This window comes from Pinus tabuliformis, chromosome 2_1 (assembly GCF_031772625.1).
Source record: "Pinus tabuliformis cultivar Carrire ecotype Pingquan chromosome 2_1, CPIR1, whole genome shotgun sequence".
NCBI classification, from domain to species: domain Eukaryota; kingdom Viridiplantae; phylum Streptophyta; class Pinopsida; order Pinales; family Pinaceae; genus Pinus; species Pinus tabuliformis.
The window spans coordinates 517077629-517093205 of NC_142299.1; the positions used below are offsets into that span (position 1 = coordinate 517077629).

General features: G+C 35.3%; 1 protein-coding gene across 3 annotated transcripts in view; it reads left to right on the forward strand.

Moving 5' to 3' along the window:
- Positions 1–5210: 5210 nt before the first annotated feature.
- The window catches only part of LOC149201225 (uncharacterized), a 324845-nt gene continuing 314478 nt past the window's right edge, over positions 5211–15577 (forward strand). For 2 of the 3 annotated variants that reach the window (XM_089399692.1, XM_089399693.1), the window contains exons 1-4: positions 5211–5383; positions 6926–7099; positions 7177–7288; positions 7504–7588. In XM_089399692.1, coding sequence (XP_089255818.1) covers positions 7011–7099; positions 7177–7288; positions 7504–7588 — 286 coding nt within the window. In that variant the 5' untranslated portion in view covers positions 5211–5383; positions 6926–7010. Of the gene's footprint in view, positions 5384–6925; positions 7100–7176; positions 7289–7503; positions 7589–15577 lie in introns of those variants that run through there. The other variant, XM_089399694.1, reaches the window with a different exon arrangement.

A 15577-nucleotide genomic window follows, 5' to 3' on the forward strand; every position in this document is an offset into this window, starting at 1 on the left:
CCTAGATCCATCGTAACTCTCGATCTATCAAGCGCTAAGAGAGATCAAATCTCTTGAGGTGCAAACTTCTTTTTTAAGTGCAAAACTTAGAAAATATTTACATCTCAAGAGATTTGACCCCTCTCTCAGCATTTGATAAATCCAGAGTTAAAATAAAACCAAACTAATCATATTATACTACTAATTCCAAAATATAATACTTCAAAAATACATCAATCAAAATAATTATAAAATATAAAAATTATATAGTCATATATATATAAAACTATTGATTCATAAATAAATATTATTTTTTGAAAAACATTGAAAGAGGTACACTAATTTATTTATTTATTATTATTATTATTATTTTTATAGAAAACTATTGATCCATCAATAAATATTATTTTTCGAAAAACATTGAAAAAGGTACACTAAAATAGCTCGCTATTTTTTTTACAAAGAGAAAAAGAACGATGTGGATACATTATTTGACTATTAAATGGACACCATCCATAAACTCAAATGCTTTCCAAGCTTAACCTAGGCCATAATGAAATGATATTTTAAGGTCCACGAGAGTAAAAATAGTCTATGAGACCATTAGTTCCCTGTTTTTCACTTTTTGCAATTCAGTCCTTTTCCGATTCAAATTGATGATGCGCTGACCCAACCTTCCAATAATCCCCTCGCTACAAAGACAATGCCAAGAAAATGATGCTAACATGTTCTCATAACTTTCTCTAATGTCTTTGAATGCATCACATTCCAAAATGAAATGTTTTTTCGATTCCATAGCCCCAGACGTGCAAAATGTATACACCTGTTCTTCCCAAGCTTCTTTAGGACTTTTCTATCGTCCTGTTTCACATCGAAGTTGATGTGAGTTGGTCCTTAATTGAGCAATAAGAACCTTTGCCCTCCATGAAATGCTAGCTCCAATGAACTCTTCTTCTTGTAAATCACACGCAGGGTTGAATTCCTCAATGTAATTTTTCTTCTTTCTACCCAACTCTTTTCCCCATACCTTTTTATGAAACTTCTCCATAATAAAATCCTTTAGCTCCTTGCTATTTGTGGGACATTGAGGTAGATATTCCATTTTTGCATCCATGTGTAGTTTTGTTTCATCCATGTTTTCTTTCTTTCACTGATGCCTTCATTGAAGATAACATTAGGCCATCTAACTACTCTCATTTGTTCAATTCTTTTTAGGTATCTTATGAGCCGCACCATAGCAATTGCTTCAATGGAAGTTGATCCTATTTCACTCAACATTATCTCATAAGGTACAAACTTTTTATTTTGAACTTTCTCATGATCAAGCATTTTTGGATTTTCTCAATTTGTTTCCATTTTGAGACGGGAGTGCTGCTAGCACACAATTCACACCCATATAGCATCACTAGACAAACTAGGAGTCCAAAAAGCACTTTAATCGTTTTCCAATCCCATAACTCTACCTCTCTACATCTGTTTTGAAGACTATATAATGCTTTCCACCCTCCTAAAATTCTCTTCTTTTTGCAGTCCTCCCAATTGAGTTTGTTGTTGAAATCAATCCCAACATAATTCTATTCATTTAATTCTTCAAGAATGTTGTCTTCAAAGAAGAAAGTATGCTGGCTCTGCTTCCTTTTATTAGAAAAAAGCATTATTTTGGTCCATGGTGTGATGCCAATAACATTCGTTTCTTCAAGGGACTTTGATAAGACAACCACATGTACTTTTGCATTTTCTTAGTTGTATTGGTCACCTCCACATTGCATTCATAGCGTTTGGTAGCCTCTTGCCTCTTTTTCTCATGTCATTTTGGCTCGTGGATTTGGTGGGTTTTGTTGGTAGAGGTGAAGCAACTGTGGGTAGTCATCCATCTACTAGGTACTAAGTATTTTAATTGCTAAAGACAAAAGCTTCATATTGTTGGTTTCTGCAGTTCTCTTTTTAAATTTGTATCGTATGATTACATCTTTGGATCATATTGTCAAGGGCCTCCTTGTAGGTGTCCTTGTTGCATGCCCATTTTCTTAGTGACTTCGTTTACTTGCTCTTGGAGCTTCGTTAAAAACAAAATATAAGCCTGGTTTAGTCCTTTCATTGGTTTTGGTATTTCTAGTTAGAGTTTCTATTGACGTTTGGGTTAAAATTGATTCCTAGCTTTTTTAGTTTTCACCATCCCTTGGTGGTGTAGACCTTAATGTCTCTTTGGGGATAACATTATCTAAAGGATTTGATAAAATTCAAGTGTAATTGTATCAGTGGTAGAAAAAGATATGTTTCTAGATCTGAGATATTCCTATGAAGTATCAAGTAAATTGGAGGAGAAACTTCGGGACACAACAAAACTTGTTGTCTTGAAGACCCCACGTGAGATTTGAGTGGAGAACTAGGAGAATCTCAAAGGATATGTAACCCTTATTTTGAAGAATTGCAAACCCTATTTCAAATATTCAACCCGATCCATTATCCACCTAATATGAGGTTTCAACCAAGAATCCATTTACACAACACCTTAATTAACTTGCACGAATTTGATATCTAGATACTTACCTTGCTTTTTCCATAGTCACAGTCGTTGTTGGTCCTCCCACTTGAATAGATGTGGAATGGGAATTGAAGGAAGGTGCAAAAATATTAAATTTGACAAGTAATAAAGTAGATGCCGAAGACAACACTATTTGAAATACCCAATAGAAATTCAGACGTAATCGTCTTATTCAAGAATGTATCTAATTGCTTCACCAACAACAACTTAATTATCCTTCTCGAATTTTATATAAAAAGATTAAGAGTTTTGTTAGGATTATTTTAATTATTAGTTTTAATTTTAATTTGACCGAGACAACATAACATTACATTACATAACATTTTACAACATTACTATCATACTATGCTGTAGAGTGCCTCTCGGCATAATAAATTGTAGAAAAAAAACCTTTCCTTTGGGTTTGTACCAAATGTCAGGGGAAACGCGCGTTTTGGGTTTGTACCAAACAACAGAGGAAACATTAGTTGTATATTTATGGTGAGGTTTCTTTGTGAAATTTACAAGGGCTCTATGACATCTCTCTAACTCATCCATGTTAGGTCGTGTTCTTGGTTGAATGAGCCACGACTCAATTGACTTCATCTCAATCCAATCAATTTTATAAAAGTAAGAATATGAATTCATGACTCCTTAGTTGGCATGTGTTCTCTTGATGTCATGTTTTAGTATATAAGATAACCCGATGAGAAATTTCTTTAGTAATGTCTAATCTTCTTATAGTAATGGCAATATATGTTTCTCTACTTTAGAACCCTCAATTAACATACTAACTCGAAGTTGAGTGAGGGTGAGAATAAATAAAGAGCAAATTTCCAAAATTCCATATTAATTCAAAGTTAAAGAACACCTTATTAGGTCAAAAAGTCCCAGCCATACTTTAACTACAACCTATATGAATTGCAAAGAAAAGGCTTTCCTTCGGGTTTTTACCAAATAACATGGCATATATTATTTATATAATTCAGGCGAGGTTTCTCCATGCAATTTACAGGGTGCTGTGACATAACTTTGCCTCATTCTTGTTAGATTGCGTTCTTAATTCAATGAGACATGGCTCAATTGGCTTGAGCTCTCCATCTAACCAATTCCGCAAAAGTAAGAATATAAATTCATGAGTCATTTGTTCTTTTGATGTCATATTCTAGTAGATAGGATAACTTAGTGGGAAATTTCTTCAATAATGACTAATCTTCTTACAATAATGACATAATATGCTTATAATAATGGCCAAATATGTTTCCCTATGTCCCGACATTGTGTGGCTTTGAGGTTGTCATGATAGTGGGCTGAAATGATTCTTCATTTCATAGTAGTTGTATTTGTTATTTTTATTGCATTACCACTGAGAACCTATTTTCCTAATATAGTTTAGCATTCATAGGTACAATGCTTTCTTGAATCTCATATGCCATTATCAGCTCTAGAGTTTCAAATTCTATATTTTCATTAAACTAAAATATAATGATGGTTGTGTGGTTGTTATTCCTTTCATTTTAAATTTCATATAAATTTATAAAGTAGATATAAATTTAAAAGTTTTTATTTCTAGTGTGTTAATCAAAAGGTTAACCATTAACCATTATTGAATTCATCATCTATATCTTAAATTTATTAATTTCATTAATCATCTATTAATAAATTTACATTTAAAATCTAAATTCCAAAAGAAATGACAATTGATTATTAATAAAATTAGATTTAATATCTAAACTCCAAAGAGAACGACTATTTAATTACAGGATAATAATTCAGTGGACATTTATTCATAAATTTATAATAAATTAAGAATATCAATAGTCCCGGACATTTATTCATAAATTTATAATAAATTAAGAATATCAATAGTCCTGGACATTTATTCATAAATTTATAATAAATTAAGAATATCAATAGTCCCGTGAAGAAGCTTTATTAGCCCAGTGTACAATATTTACAATTATATACAGCTTATAATAAATTAAGAATATCAATCGTCCCCTGAAGAAGCTTTATTAGCCCAGTATACAATATTTACAATTATATACAGCTGTCAGATCACCGATATACATTCTCAATGAAACATTATAAGTTGCGGCGCAGTGCCACATAATGGGAATCGGTGGGGAGCGTGAAAGTCAACTGCCCCAACCACGTGAAATGTGCACTCGATGAGGAATTATTCATAATAATTATCTATAAAAATAAATTTATGACGAGTTATCTAAATTAAAAATAAATTTACGATAATTTATTTAAATTAAAAATAAAATTATACTGTACCAAAACTCATTCTCGAACCAAGCATAGAAAAAATTTATAATGTTATATAAACATTTTAACTTAATAAAAAAAAAAATAAAAATAATAATAATTATTAATTAAAACATTTTAATTTTATTTTTTTTTATTATTAATTATTAAATAATTATAATTAATAATTAAACCACTTTCAATTCATCTTAACAACTCATGATTAAATATCTGGATGTCCTTAAATTTTGGACCCAAAAAGGTTTGCTTAATGACTAAGATGCATTTAAGGTAGGATTATTGAGACAATAGAATGTGATGGTATTCGAATGTAAAGCAGCCGGGTTAAATATTTTCGAATGTAAAGCAGCCGGGTTAAATTTTTTCCCCAAGGGAAATAATCGGGTAAAGATTTGGAAAAATTTAAGACTAGTTCCATCCCCGGAAAATCCCCTAGTTCAAATGATGTTGTGAATAGCGGGAAAAAATGGTATCCTGTTCAACACAACAGTAGAACGGTTGTTAGTATTGCTAATTTGTCAGCAATTCTTCAACGAATTCAAAGTACGGCCGATTCTTCTTTGTTTTCTCTGCCTCCGACTTTCAGCTTTGAGGTCATTCGCCACTGTAAGGAAAACATTTGCAATTGCAAAGCAGAGAGAATGACATATTTTATGAAATCATATCCATTGTTTTTAAAATTTTCCCGAAGAAAATTGATGTGTAATGTTGTCTTTTATAAATACCACTGTTAACATGTGATTTGATCTGCCTTGATTTCCTTATGCTGTGGTTTGGCGGCTTTGTTCGAATACGAAGGCATGGTTATGAGTGTTTATAGTGTCTTTATCAGTTCGGGAAATGAGCTTGAACACGATTATATTTGTGATATGGAAAAATGCTTGGCTTTACAGGTTCATGGAAGTTATGGATTTGCAATTGTTTGATTTTATGAATATGGACTACCAAGATAATTGAAAAATTCTATGAAATCATTTGAACATAGGGTTACATTGGCTAATACAAAGGCTGCTGGATTAGCTCCAGTTGTTTAGGACTTTGGAATTCATGAATGAGGTTGCGGGGTTAATCCCCTAGGTCTGTCTCCATTGCTTGTCTCAATATGGCTACCGCGCCATAAACACTGGCGACGAGTTTACGGTGGGTACCATCTGTGAAATGTGGGGAAGTGCCCAGGGTTTCTCCGCCAGGTTTTCCCTACAGAAATATTGGCTAATACAGAGAGTCATTGATTGTGCTGCTGGCTTTTTATTCCCTCAAAACACCAGAAAATTTATCTGATATCAATTGCCCCTTTCCCTGTCCTGGTTCCCTTTTCCTTAGTAAACAAATTATGCTGCCAATTCTATTTATGTACATGCCTTTCACCTGTTTGTGCCTAAAAAACTATGCTGTGTCTTTATACAGTCTTTTTTGTTTTGATTGTGAAAAGGCATCATATTTTATATTGAAAGTCAATTTGCGTGTACATCAAAAGAATCATATCCAGGAGCCACGCATCCGTCACACCAAATACTCTGCCTTCAGTGGCAAGGAGGGCTAGCAAATCTGTCTTGGCTCCAATTGAGGGAGAATCTATAATGAAAAATGGCCATTCTGGTGTAAAACTCATTAGCCAAATCAGGCGTGAAGATAGAAGCCTCTGCCAGATAGAAATGTGTACTTGTATTGTGCAGAGGTACAAGATATCAATGAGTCCAATAAAAGGAAATGCTGGTTAAGCTGATAACATCCCACACACTCCTTAGCCCGCTGTACCATTCACTTGTCTGCAAACACAATCCCTGCCAATGTAGTGGAGTGACAAAGGGAAGATTCAATAATTCTGTAGAAACCCAGTCCAAAACATCCTGCAACCTTGCAATTACAAAGTCATGCTAATATTTTCTAATGGTTACCAACATGGAAACTCATATGCTAAAAAATGTATCTATATCAACCTGTTTCCATTTAGCATTCTAATGAAGTGATTGATACCTAATGATGTCTTCAGCCGTTTATTAGAATCAAGGCACCAAATTGTGGTTTCTTGATTAGTAATGCATTGTTTATCCAGTGGTTTATCTAGCATCATTCTTGGGGGTGCAGTTGTTGAAACTAAAGGTCTCATATTTACACACAATATCTTTAATGTGGCAATATCGCTAGATTTGGCAAGAAGTTCGGAAGGAAGGAAGGAAGGTCAGTCAGCATTCAAGCAAACTCACAAATATTCAAGCTGGAAGAATCTCACATGGAACCTGGTGCAACCATTGCAAATGCAAACCAACTTCTTGTTGACAAAGATGTCAGTCCATCTATTGATCTTGACATTTGCCACAGGTATATCATCTCATACATTGTCTAGATTTGCCAATTACTGATTATTGCAAATCAATCTAAAATGTTTGTGATGATAGGCGTGTTGAGGAGTTGGCTAAATTACAAGGACAATTAAATGAACTCCGGGTGGAGGCAATGGCTACGGCAAAGTTAGAAATGTTTGATGATTCCTATTTGAGTAGACTTAAGGTAAGGTTCTTTGTTCGTTTTGTTGAGAATAATAAAATAACTAGGAAATATCTCTCAAAATGCTCAAGGCTATTCTTAGTGTTTTCATGTACAGCAAATTTTATTTCATAAGAATTGCTACATGCATTACTTAAATTGGGGTCATTCTTAGATTCTCTTTGCAGTTTCCTACTCTCTTCATTACTATTTACTGACATGAAACTTTTTGTTATAAGAAAATGATTTCAGAGATGCAGTTGGAGTATATTGCTCATGTAGGAAAGGAAGATTGTTTGGAATACAATGGAATTGACAATCCTGGTATGCCCGTGCCTCCAAATTTTTTTCACTCCCTGCAGTTTTTTAGGGTTATTCTTTACTATTTTAATATATTGTGTTTTTTGGTGGTCCTAAATTCAACAGTTTATATCTCTTGATATTTTAAAGTTCTGTTTTACAACTTTGTTTGAAGATGAAAATTTAAGGATATGTTAATATTCATGTAAGATGTCTCAACCAAACTTAAAGTCCGTTGGCTTACTTTTATCATAAAATTGGAAGCTCAATAAGTGATGACATTATTGCATCGTCATTATTCATGTTAATTTCGAGTCATATGAAATTGAAAGGTAAATGCGGGTATTGAAAAAAAATGTCTATCCTTGTAAATGTGGTTCACTATAGGGTATAAAGCAAGTGCGCATTTGATCCATAAATCTCAATATATGGGTTGTACATTTATTGCTAGGTTTTACATTTATTTTTGGGGGAAAAGTTGAAAACCTTGCAGGGAAATCCAACAATTGCTGCCCCACACTTGTGGATGACATCCCTAGTTAACTTGTTTGAGTAGACTATGGTGCCTAACCTAGGGGCATTCTGTTGGGGCACTTGTGAGCATGGAACTAGTCAAATGCCCTACAACATTGGTGACCACTGGTTGAGCTAATCCCTTAAGCTCGCTAGGTTTCTGAAATTATATGGGAAAAATATCATATTAAGAAGTTTCATGTTAGAAATAACATCTACCACTTGTCAACTCTCTATAGTCATATTACTGGACATGATGAAGTTTTGGAACTTTTCCATGGAGTATTGCAAATTTCAACCTGTCTTCTTTAAGGTGACTCTATAACCTCTTGGGGTTCATTTGCAAAATTCCTTTGCAACCATTTTCAATTCCTTTCATCCCATTGAAAAAGAGAAATTTGTTTGCAAAATTAGTTTTGTAGTCTATGGAAGGGAATGACTTGAGTTGGCAGTTGACTACAACATTGAAATTCATAATCAGTTACAAGCGTAGAATGGTGTAGGCCCAACTTAATGGAGTTTCACCTTGATCTGCTTTAGGATTTTTGTTTGTTCTTTATTTGGATTTTGTAATTAGAAAGTTCTATAATATTAATGATACAAAATGGGGCAAATCTAGCGATTCCCCTGTTGTAGTTTTGGTTCCTTCCTAATTAAGGTTAGACTTTAAATGCCAAGCCCATTTATATCTATTCTTAGGAGTGTTTCTCTACTTGCCAATTTCTTTGTAAGGTCTCATCACATGAATTTTTCACTGCATTAGTAATTTCAGATTTACATCTTTATACCCATGATTATTACTAGAATCTAAGACATTATATGCATGATTTGAGAGGATCGATATTGATTTTGTATCCTTGTTCGCCTAGCTGCCTTTGTAGATTCAATGTTCATTCTGCTTCTATTGTTATGGGTAGTTCAATTTATTTTTAGGTAGCTACATAAAGCAATGAATATATATTTTTTTTAACCATTACAATCATGAAAATGCGTGCAGGGCCTGAACTATATTGAGCAGCCACCACATTTTACAAGAATTGTTAGAATGACTTGTGGAATTTTTAGTTTTAAATTCATATTGTTAAAAAATTATGACCTTTCCAATCTCTCGAAGGTAGGTGCCTAAATGAAAATTGTTGACATTGGGGTTGTGTCTACATGGTTCATTGAGTCCACGAATGGTTTGTCATTATGGCCAACTATTTTTATGTCATTTTCATTTTTCTCTAGGAGGTCCTCTTCTTTGTTGCTCTCAATTTCCTCGAAAATGAGCTTGAAACCTTTCAAATGTTGTAATTAGAACTGAAGTGTGGAAGTTGTTGTTCCTCCATCCCCTTTACTTTCTCCTTGGGTGTCTCAAGTTTCAAGTTTCAACTCATGTTTGTAATATTTGATTAGCTTGAGGTATCCGGATGGGCTTTGAGGTTGTCTTGTCTAGATATTTTATGATTCTAAGCCCTCTTAAACTTCTTATGGATTGCATGTCAATGCTAGACAATTAGTTATGAAAAACCAATCTTAATTGCCTTGAAGACTTGAAGTTCTCTTCAAAATTGGAAGCTATGGAATTTTCAATTCTTGTGACTGCAAGCTTGATAGCTCTAGAGAAGAACATGAATTGAAGCAAACTTATCTAGCAACTTCTATTTATGATGGTGAATTACGAGCTGTCTTTCATTTAACTCAATGATGCTTTCTGTCTAGCTTGTCCATTCTTTCATAAAGATTCAAATGATGTGTGTGAAGGAGTTAAACTTATTTTCATCTTTGAGGCGAGCAAAGTGTGTTGTGTTGCCTAACATGATCTAATGCAACCTTGGCCTTGTTGTTCTTGATCCCTATGACAACGGTCAATCTACAATGTGTTGAACACATCTAATGTCATGATTATTTGTCGATTGCTGCAAATCTTTTAGGGAGACACACATAAATTATGTAGTGTTCAGGGCAAATCCTAGGCCCTATTGAAAGGTTAGGTAATGATTCCCCTCAAGGTGGTAGACAAAACCCTATCCTTTGCTCCCATTAAAGAAGAGGAAGAGATAATCCTTAGGATTATTATTTGTCATCTCGAGTAGGTGTCTTTTTGCTGCTATTGGTCCAATTCAACATAGGTTAGTTGTGTTGATTTCTGGTAGCATCGGATGTGCTCTAAGCCTCAAAATTTGCAGGGAGGCTTGGACACATGTATTCCAGAATATCCAGAAATCGTTTTGGGAAATTCCACTCAGAGAAGGTTTTATTAAAATATTTAATTATTTTTAATGGATGCCTAAGTCTAAACTTAGGAAATTAAAATAATTAAAGGGCATTAATTAAACTGGGGGTGAAACTTTTAGAAGAATACGAGGATCAAGCCAAAATGATCTGAGCCATTGATTAGGATCTAATCTGGGTCGTTGATTGATCAACGAGAGGATTATAAGAAGAGGCTTGATGGGCATTTGGAAGACACATCGAGTGAGATATCACAAATCAATTTTTTCAAGAGAGCAGCGCAGCAGTTGCCGAAGAAGAGATCGAAGTGATTTCTTGCAGTGAGGGGCAGGGATAGTTTCTGGAGGAAGATTTCCTGATTTGGGGATACATTGCAGAGGAGGCAGAGAGAGATCCAGAAGAGTCAACGTAGGGCCACGCCGAGGCAGTGCAAAGCCTGAGAGGAGATTTGAAATTTGCTAGAGAATCGAGTTCTAGAGCTAGAAGCGGGGGTGTGAGACCGGGAGGGCAGAAAGTTGAAGTTCCAAAGGAAAATTGATCAGCCAGAAGTCGTGACGCAGTCTCCACTAGTCGTGACGCAGAGCAACACAGAAACTGCGCAGAGGCAGCTAGGGGCTAGCCATTGAGTGGCTGGATCAGCACTGGATTGCTAGTGATAGTGTGAGGTACATCTCACTCATCTCTCTGTCAGTCAGATTCTCTGTATTGCATAGCTAGTAAGGCATCCAAAGATTGTATTTAGAAAACTACTGCTTAATAATACAAACTCTCAACTGCTGCACCGGTTTTCCCACATTGGGTTTTTCCGGGGACATTTGTCCAAAAACAACGGTTTCACTTGTGTTGTGTATTTCTTTCTTGCTCAATGATTGCTTCCGCATATAATTTTAATTGATGAAGGCTGCAGTGTATTAGTTTCGGTATTTGCTGTAGGATGCAGTAAATAATTTGTTCAGAAATTTAACAAATAGAAGAAACTTAATTAGTTGTTGCAGTAGAAATTTGGGTCTCCAAATTTTTACAAGTTGAGTAGCAATGCCTTCTCTTCTTAAAGTGTTCCAATTTCTTGAGTTTTATGATAATTTTCTTCCGTTGACTTTCTAATTTGACACTTGACTTTTATGATCGCTCTTCTTAAGTCATATGGTTCCTTTGAAAAAAATGATTTTATTAATATTCCAAACTGCAGGCATTGCATCTTATTGGTAAATTCTGGATATCGTGAAGAAGGGGCTTCTGGAAATTCCAGAAAGTAGAATAGGAATAGGAGAGGAGAGAAAGCCATAAAGGTCCAGGTTGAGACAGGCCACAAGTACAATATGAATATGGATGAATGCGAGGGAGCAGCCCAACTCTATGAATGTTGAAAAGGAGCTGGTCACAAGATTCCCGCTGTCCAACAGTTGGGTGCTACAGAGTCTGCACTGTTTGAACTTGAAACAATGTTGTTGTGAATATTATGACAAAATGATCTTAACCAGAAGATTGTTCTGAGATTTTTTAGTTGAGAAACCTAGGACAAGAAAACAGGGCTTAAATCCAATTTATTGGACACCATAGACAGATAATTGCAATGCCACATCTGTGCCCAGGAAACCTGTGATTGAATGAGAATCAATTTCTGGTTTGTGGACAATCATCTGATAGGAGTATGAAAATTTCTTAATACGTTTCATGGGCTAGCCCCTTTCATCTTTTTAATGATGTGACGTTGACGTTGGTGGAACTAACTAATTGAATCTTAAGTACTTGTGAATGAGCAAATGCTTATGCGTGATGACGCAAGGAATAATTTATCCTAACATGACACAGATTCAGAGGATGTGATGGCCTTCAATTGTTTGCATAGACCATAGAATCATAGATAGATAATTGCGATGCAACATCTGTGCCCAAGAAACGTGTGATTGAATAAGAACCAGTTTCTGGCTTGTGGACAATCATCTAGTGTGGAGTATGAAAAATCCTTAATATGGTTCATGGGCTAGCCTGTTTCATCTTTGTAATGATGTGACAATAAAGCTGGTAGAACTAACTAATTGAATCTCAAGTACTTATGAAGGAACAAATGCTTATGCATGACGATGCAAGGAATAATTTATCCAAACATGACACAAATTCAGAGGATATGATGGCCATTAATTGTTTGCATACACCATAGATAGATAATTGCGATGCAGCATCTGTGCCCATGAAACCTGTGATTTAATAGGAACCAGTTTCTGGCTTGTGGACAATCATCTAGTGAGGAGTATGAAAATTTCTTAATATGTTTCATGGGCTAGCCCCTTTCATCTTTGTAATGATGTGACGATGAAGCTGGTGGAAGTTGGAACTAGCTTAATTGAATCTTAAGTACATATGAAAGAACAAATGCTTATGTGTGACAATGCAAGGAATAATATGTCCAAACATGACATACATTCAGGGGATATGATGGCCATCAATTTCACATTGACATTAATTATAATGGCTGCTTTGATACAAAGTTGATGTTAATAGATATAGTAGGTCCTTGGCACTGGTTTAAAGCAATTAATTTGCTGTGTCAACCCTATTCTTAATTTACATAACTGCAATCCATTATGAACAGATTCCCGTGGAACTCCTGTCATGATCTTTAACAGCTTGGACTAGGAGAAACTTGCAATGCTGGCATCTGCATTTTCTTGAAACTTTGCTGTATTGACTTCACCAATAATGATAATGATTATAGAGAATCAATGTGTGTTGTTGAATCTACCTCCCAAATTTGGAAATAGTATCTCCCTGGGAAATGTATCCTGCAGATGTGAAATGCCCAGCACACATGGATCCAAAAACAATTAAAAGAGAAGAAGGTTAATGCCTACTTGTGCTTGCTTGCTGGAACCCCAAAATGTTTAAATAACCCGATCCTTCTATCAAAGTTGCAGGTATGTTGCTGTTCTGTGCATAAATTAACTGTCTCATTTTTCTCTCAAGTAGTTTATGAAATATCATAACTGTTATTGTTCTGTGCATATATGTTGCTGTTGCTGTTGCTGTTAGAGAATTTTATTCCCCTCTCAACTGGTCTATTGACTAGATCTCAACTAGCAATGTACTGTGGCCCTAAACTGAGAATATGGATACAAATTGCTATTCTATGCATAAAATTTATTGCTGTTCTGTTCTCTGTTGTGACCCTAGACTGAGAATATGCATATAATTTATTGTTGATTTGGATTAATTAATATATAGTTTAAATGCTGTGATTTGTTATATGATACATAACAACTTAAGTAATATGTTTCCCCCCTGGGCACGAGGTTAAACTGCTACTGGGTTCTATTATCCAAGCTCCATGTATGGGGCTAAAGATCTGTTTCTGGATCTGTCCACCCTTGTGGATGGATCAACAGATCCTGGGATTGGGCACGATTCAGATAAAGATCTGCCCAGGATCAGCTCCAAACTTCAGGAGGGTTAAAACCTGCAAAAATCTGATTGCAATAATCATCTGACAATCATTTGTTTGCTTGTGCAGCCCTTGGATTTCGAGGCTGCCTTTGACATTGACCGCAATCATGAATAAATGAATTGGAATCCATGGCAATGATAACAATCAGCAAGGGTTTTCTAGAAAAGCTGGATGGGCTGTCCTTTATATTACTATTAAGGAAGGAAAAGAGGCATGTTGCATTGGTTTTCGGGCTTGGGGAACAGTGGGGATGGGGGGATGTGTCCATGGGATGGCTAGAGCACACCCCCAAATTTTTCAGGGGATGGCAGGTTGGAGATAACAATTATATATATATATATATATATTCGATGGAAAACACATCTTGGGAGAACCCTCTGGGTGCTTCCCCTCATTTCGAAGATGGGACCTTGAGTAAACCGGCCGGTTCCTTTATTGGCCACTAGACATGAGCAAAATGTAGGTTAGCTTTAGGGAAACCTAAGTATATCTATTTTCAATTTGCAATAAGGTCCAGGAAGGGTCTATGAGATAGAGAACTTTCTGTATAACAACTTTTCTTCCTCATATTTCTTGTTAGTAGTGATGTGTTAAAATATAAAAGGCATTCCTTTCTCAATAGGTTTTGCAGATTTTTAGAGTTGTGTTGAGAATTACTATAAAACACTTTGGTTTTATAAAGAGATTAGGTTCATACTTCAGATTAAGAAGATGATTGATTAGGAGTTTATTCAAATATTTAGTACCCAATTAAAGTCACTAGTATTTGATTGTTTTCACAATTCTTGAGGTTGAGATAGTGTATGCACTAGACTTGAATGATTCTTGGAAACCCATGTACAATATGTAAACATTGAGATGATCCAAAAAACGAGAAGAACAAGAGCAATGATCACAAGGATCAGCCTTTTGAAATGTTGCATTTCTTGGTTTTTTGACATGAAGGCTTTGCTTGTTGTAATGCTGTTGCTGAAAATACAATATTCAAATTACTATAAACCAAAATAAAAACCCGTCATACAAAACCCATGTTTGGAGTTGCAACTAGTACAACATATTTAGATTTAGCGCAATACAAAATTAATGGATGGGAAAAATGACCATATTGTCCAATCATCAATGACCATGATTATCAAAATTGAAGATATATGCTTGGAATATCCTTGAACTCTACCCAAAACATCTTGAACTCTATCTGGAACATCTTTGAAATTTTCTGAAATATCATGTGGATGACCAACGTGTCCCCAAGTCCTTGTTGAAGTCCCTGCAGTTTGGGGATGTTTCCTAGGGGTCCCCAAGTCTTGGAAACACTGAAATGATGGGTATATGTTTTTTTTGGGGTAACAAAGCACCTTCCAACCCTTGAGTATACTCAGGAATTGTCAGAGGGTATTGTCGCTATCTTAGGGCATAGATACTATAATATCAATATTAAAGATTTCTTCAAATTTCTTGTCCATTAGGTCCTGTTGCCTCAAAATCTAGCAAGTCTTGTGAGAGGCCCACAAGACAAGGGCTAGACCAAGATACAACAATGAGATGGAGGCCATTGTCACCTCAACACTCCATCCCCTATTCTTTAGTGGAGTTTCACCACAAGGGAGGCTTCTTGGTTTTGGTCACCAAATAGATATTCTTAGGCAATAGTTCAAAGGCAAATGCTTTGATAGACTCAAGTAAGGCAGTCAGACTAAGGACAAGGCTCTATCCAGTGAAACAAGGAATAATGTGCTCTCCAAGAAACTTATCAAGAGTACTTATAACCTAGGGTTTGAGTAATTTGTTGAGTGAAGTTGTTGGCTTCTTGATCTCTTTCTCGGCGAACTCCCAGATTTTGT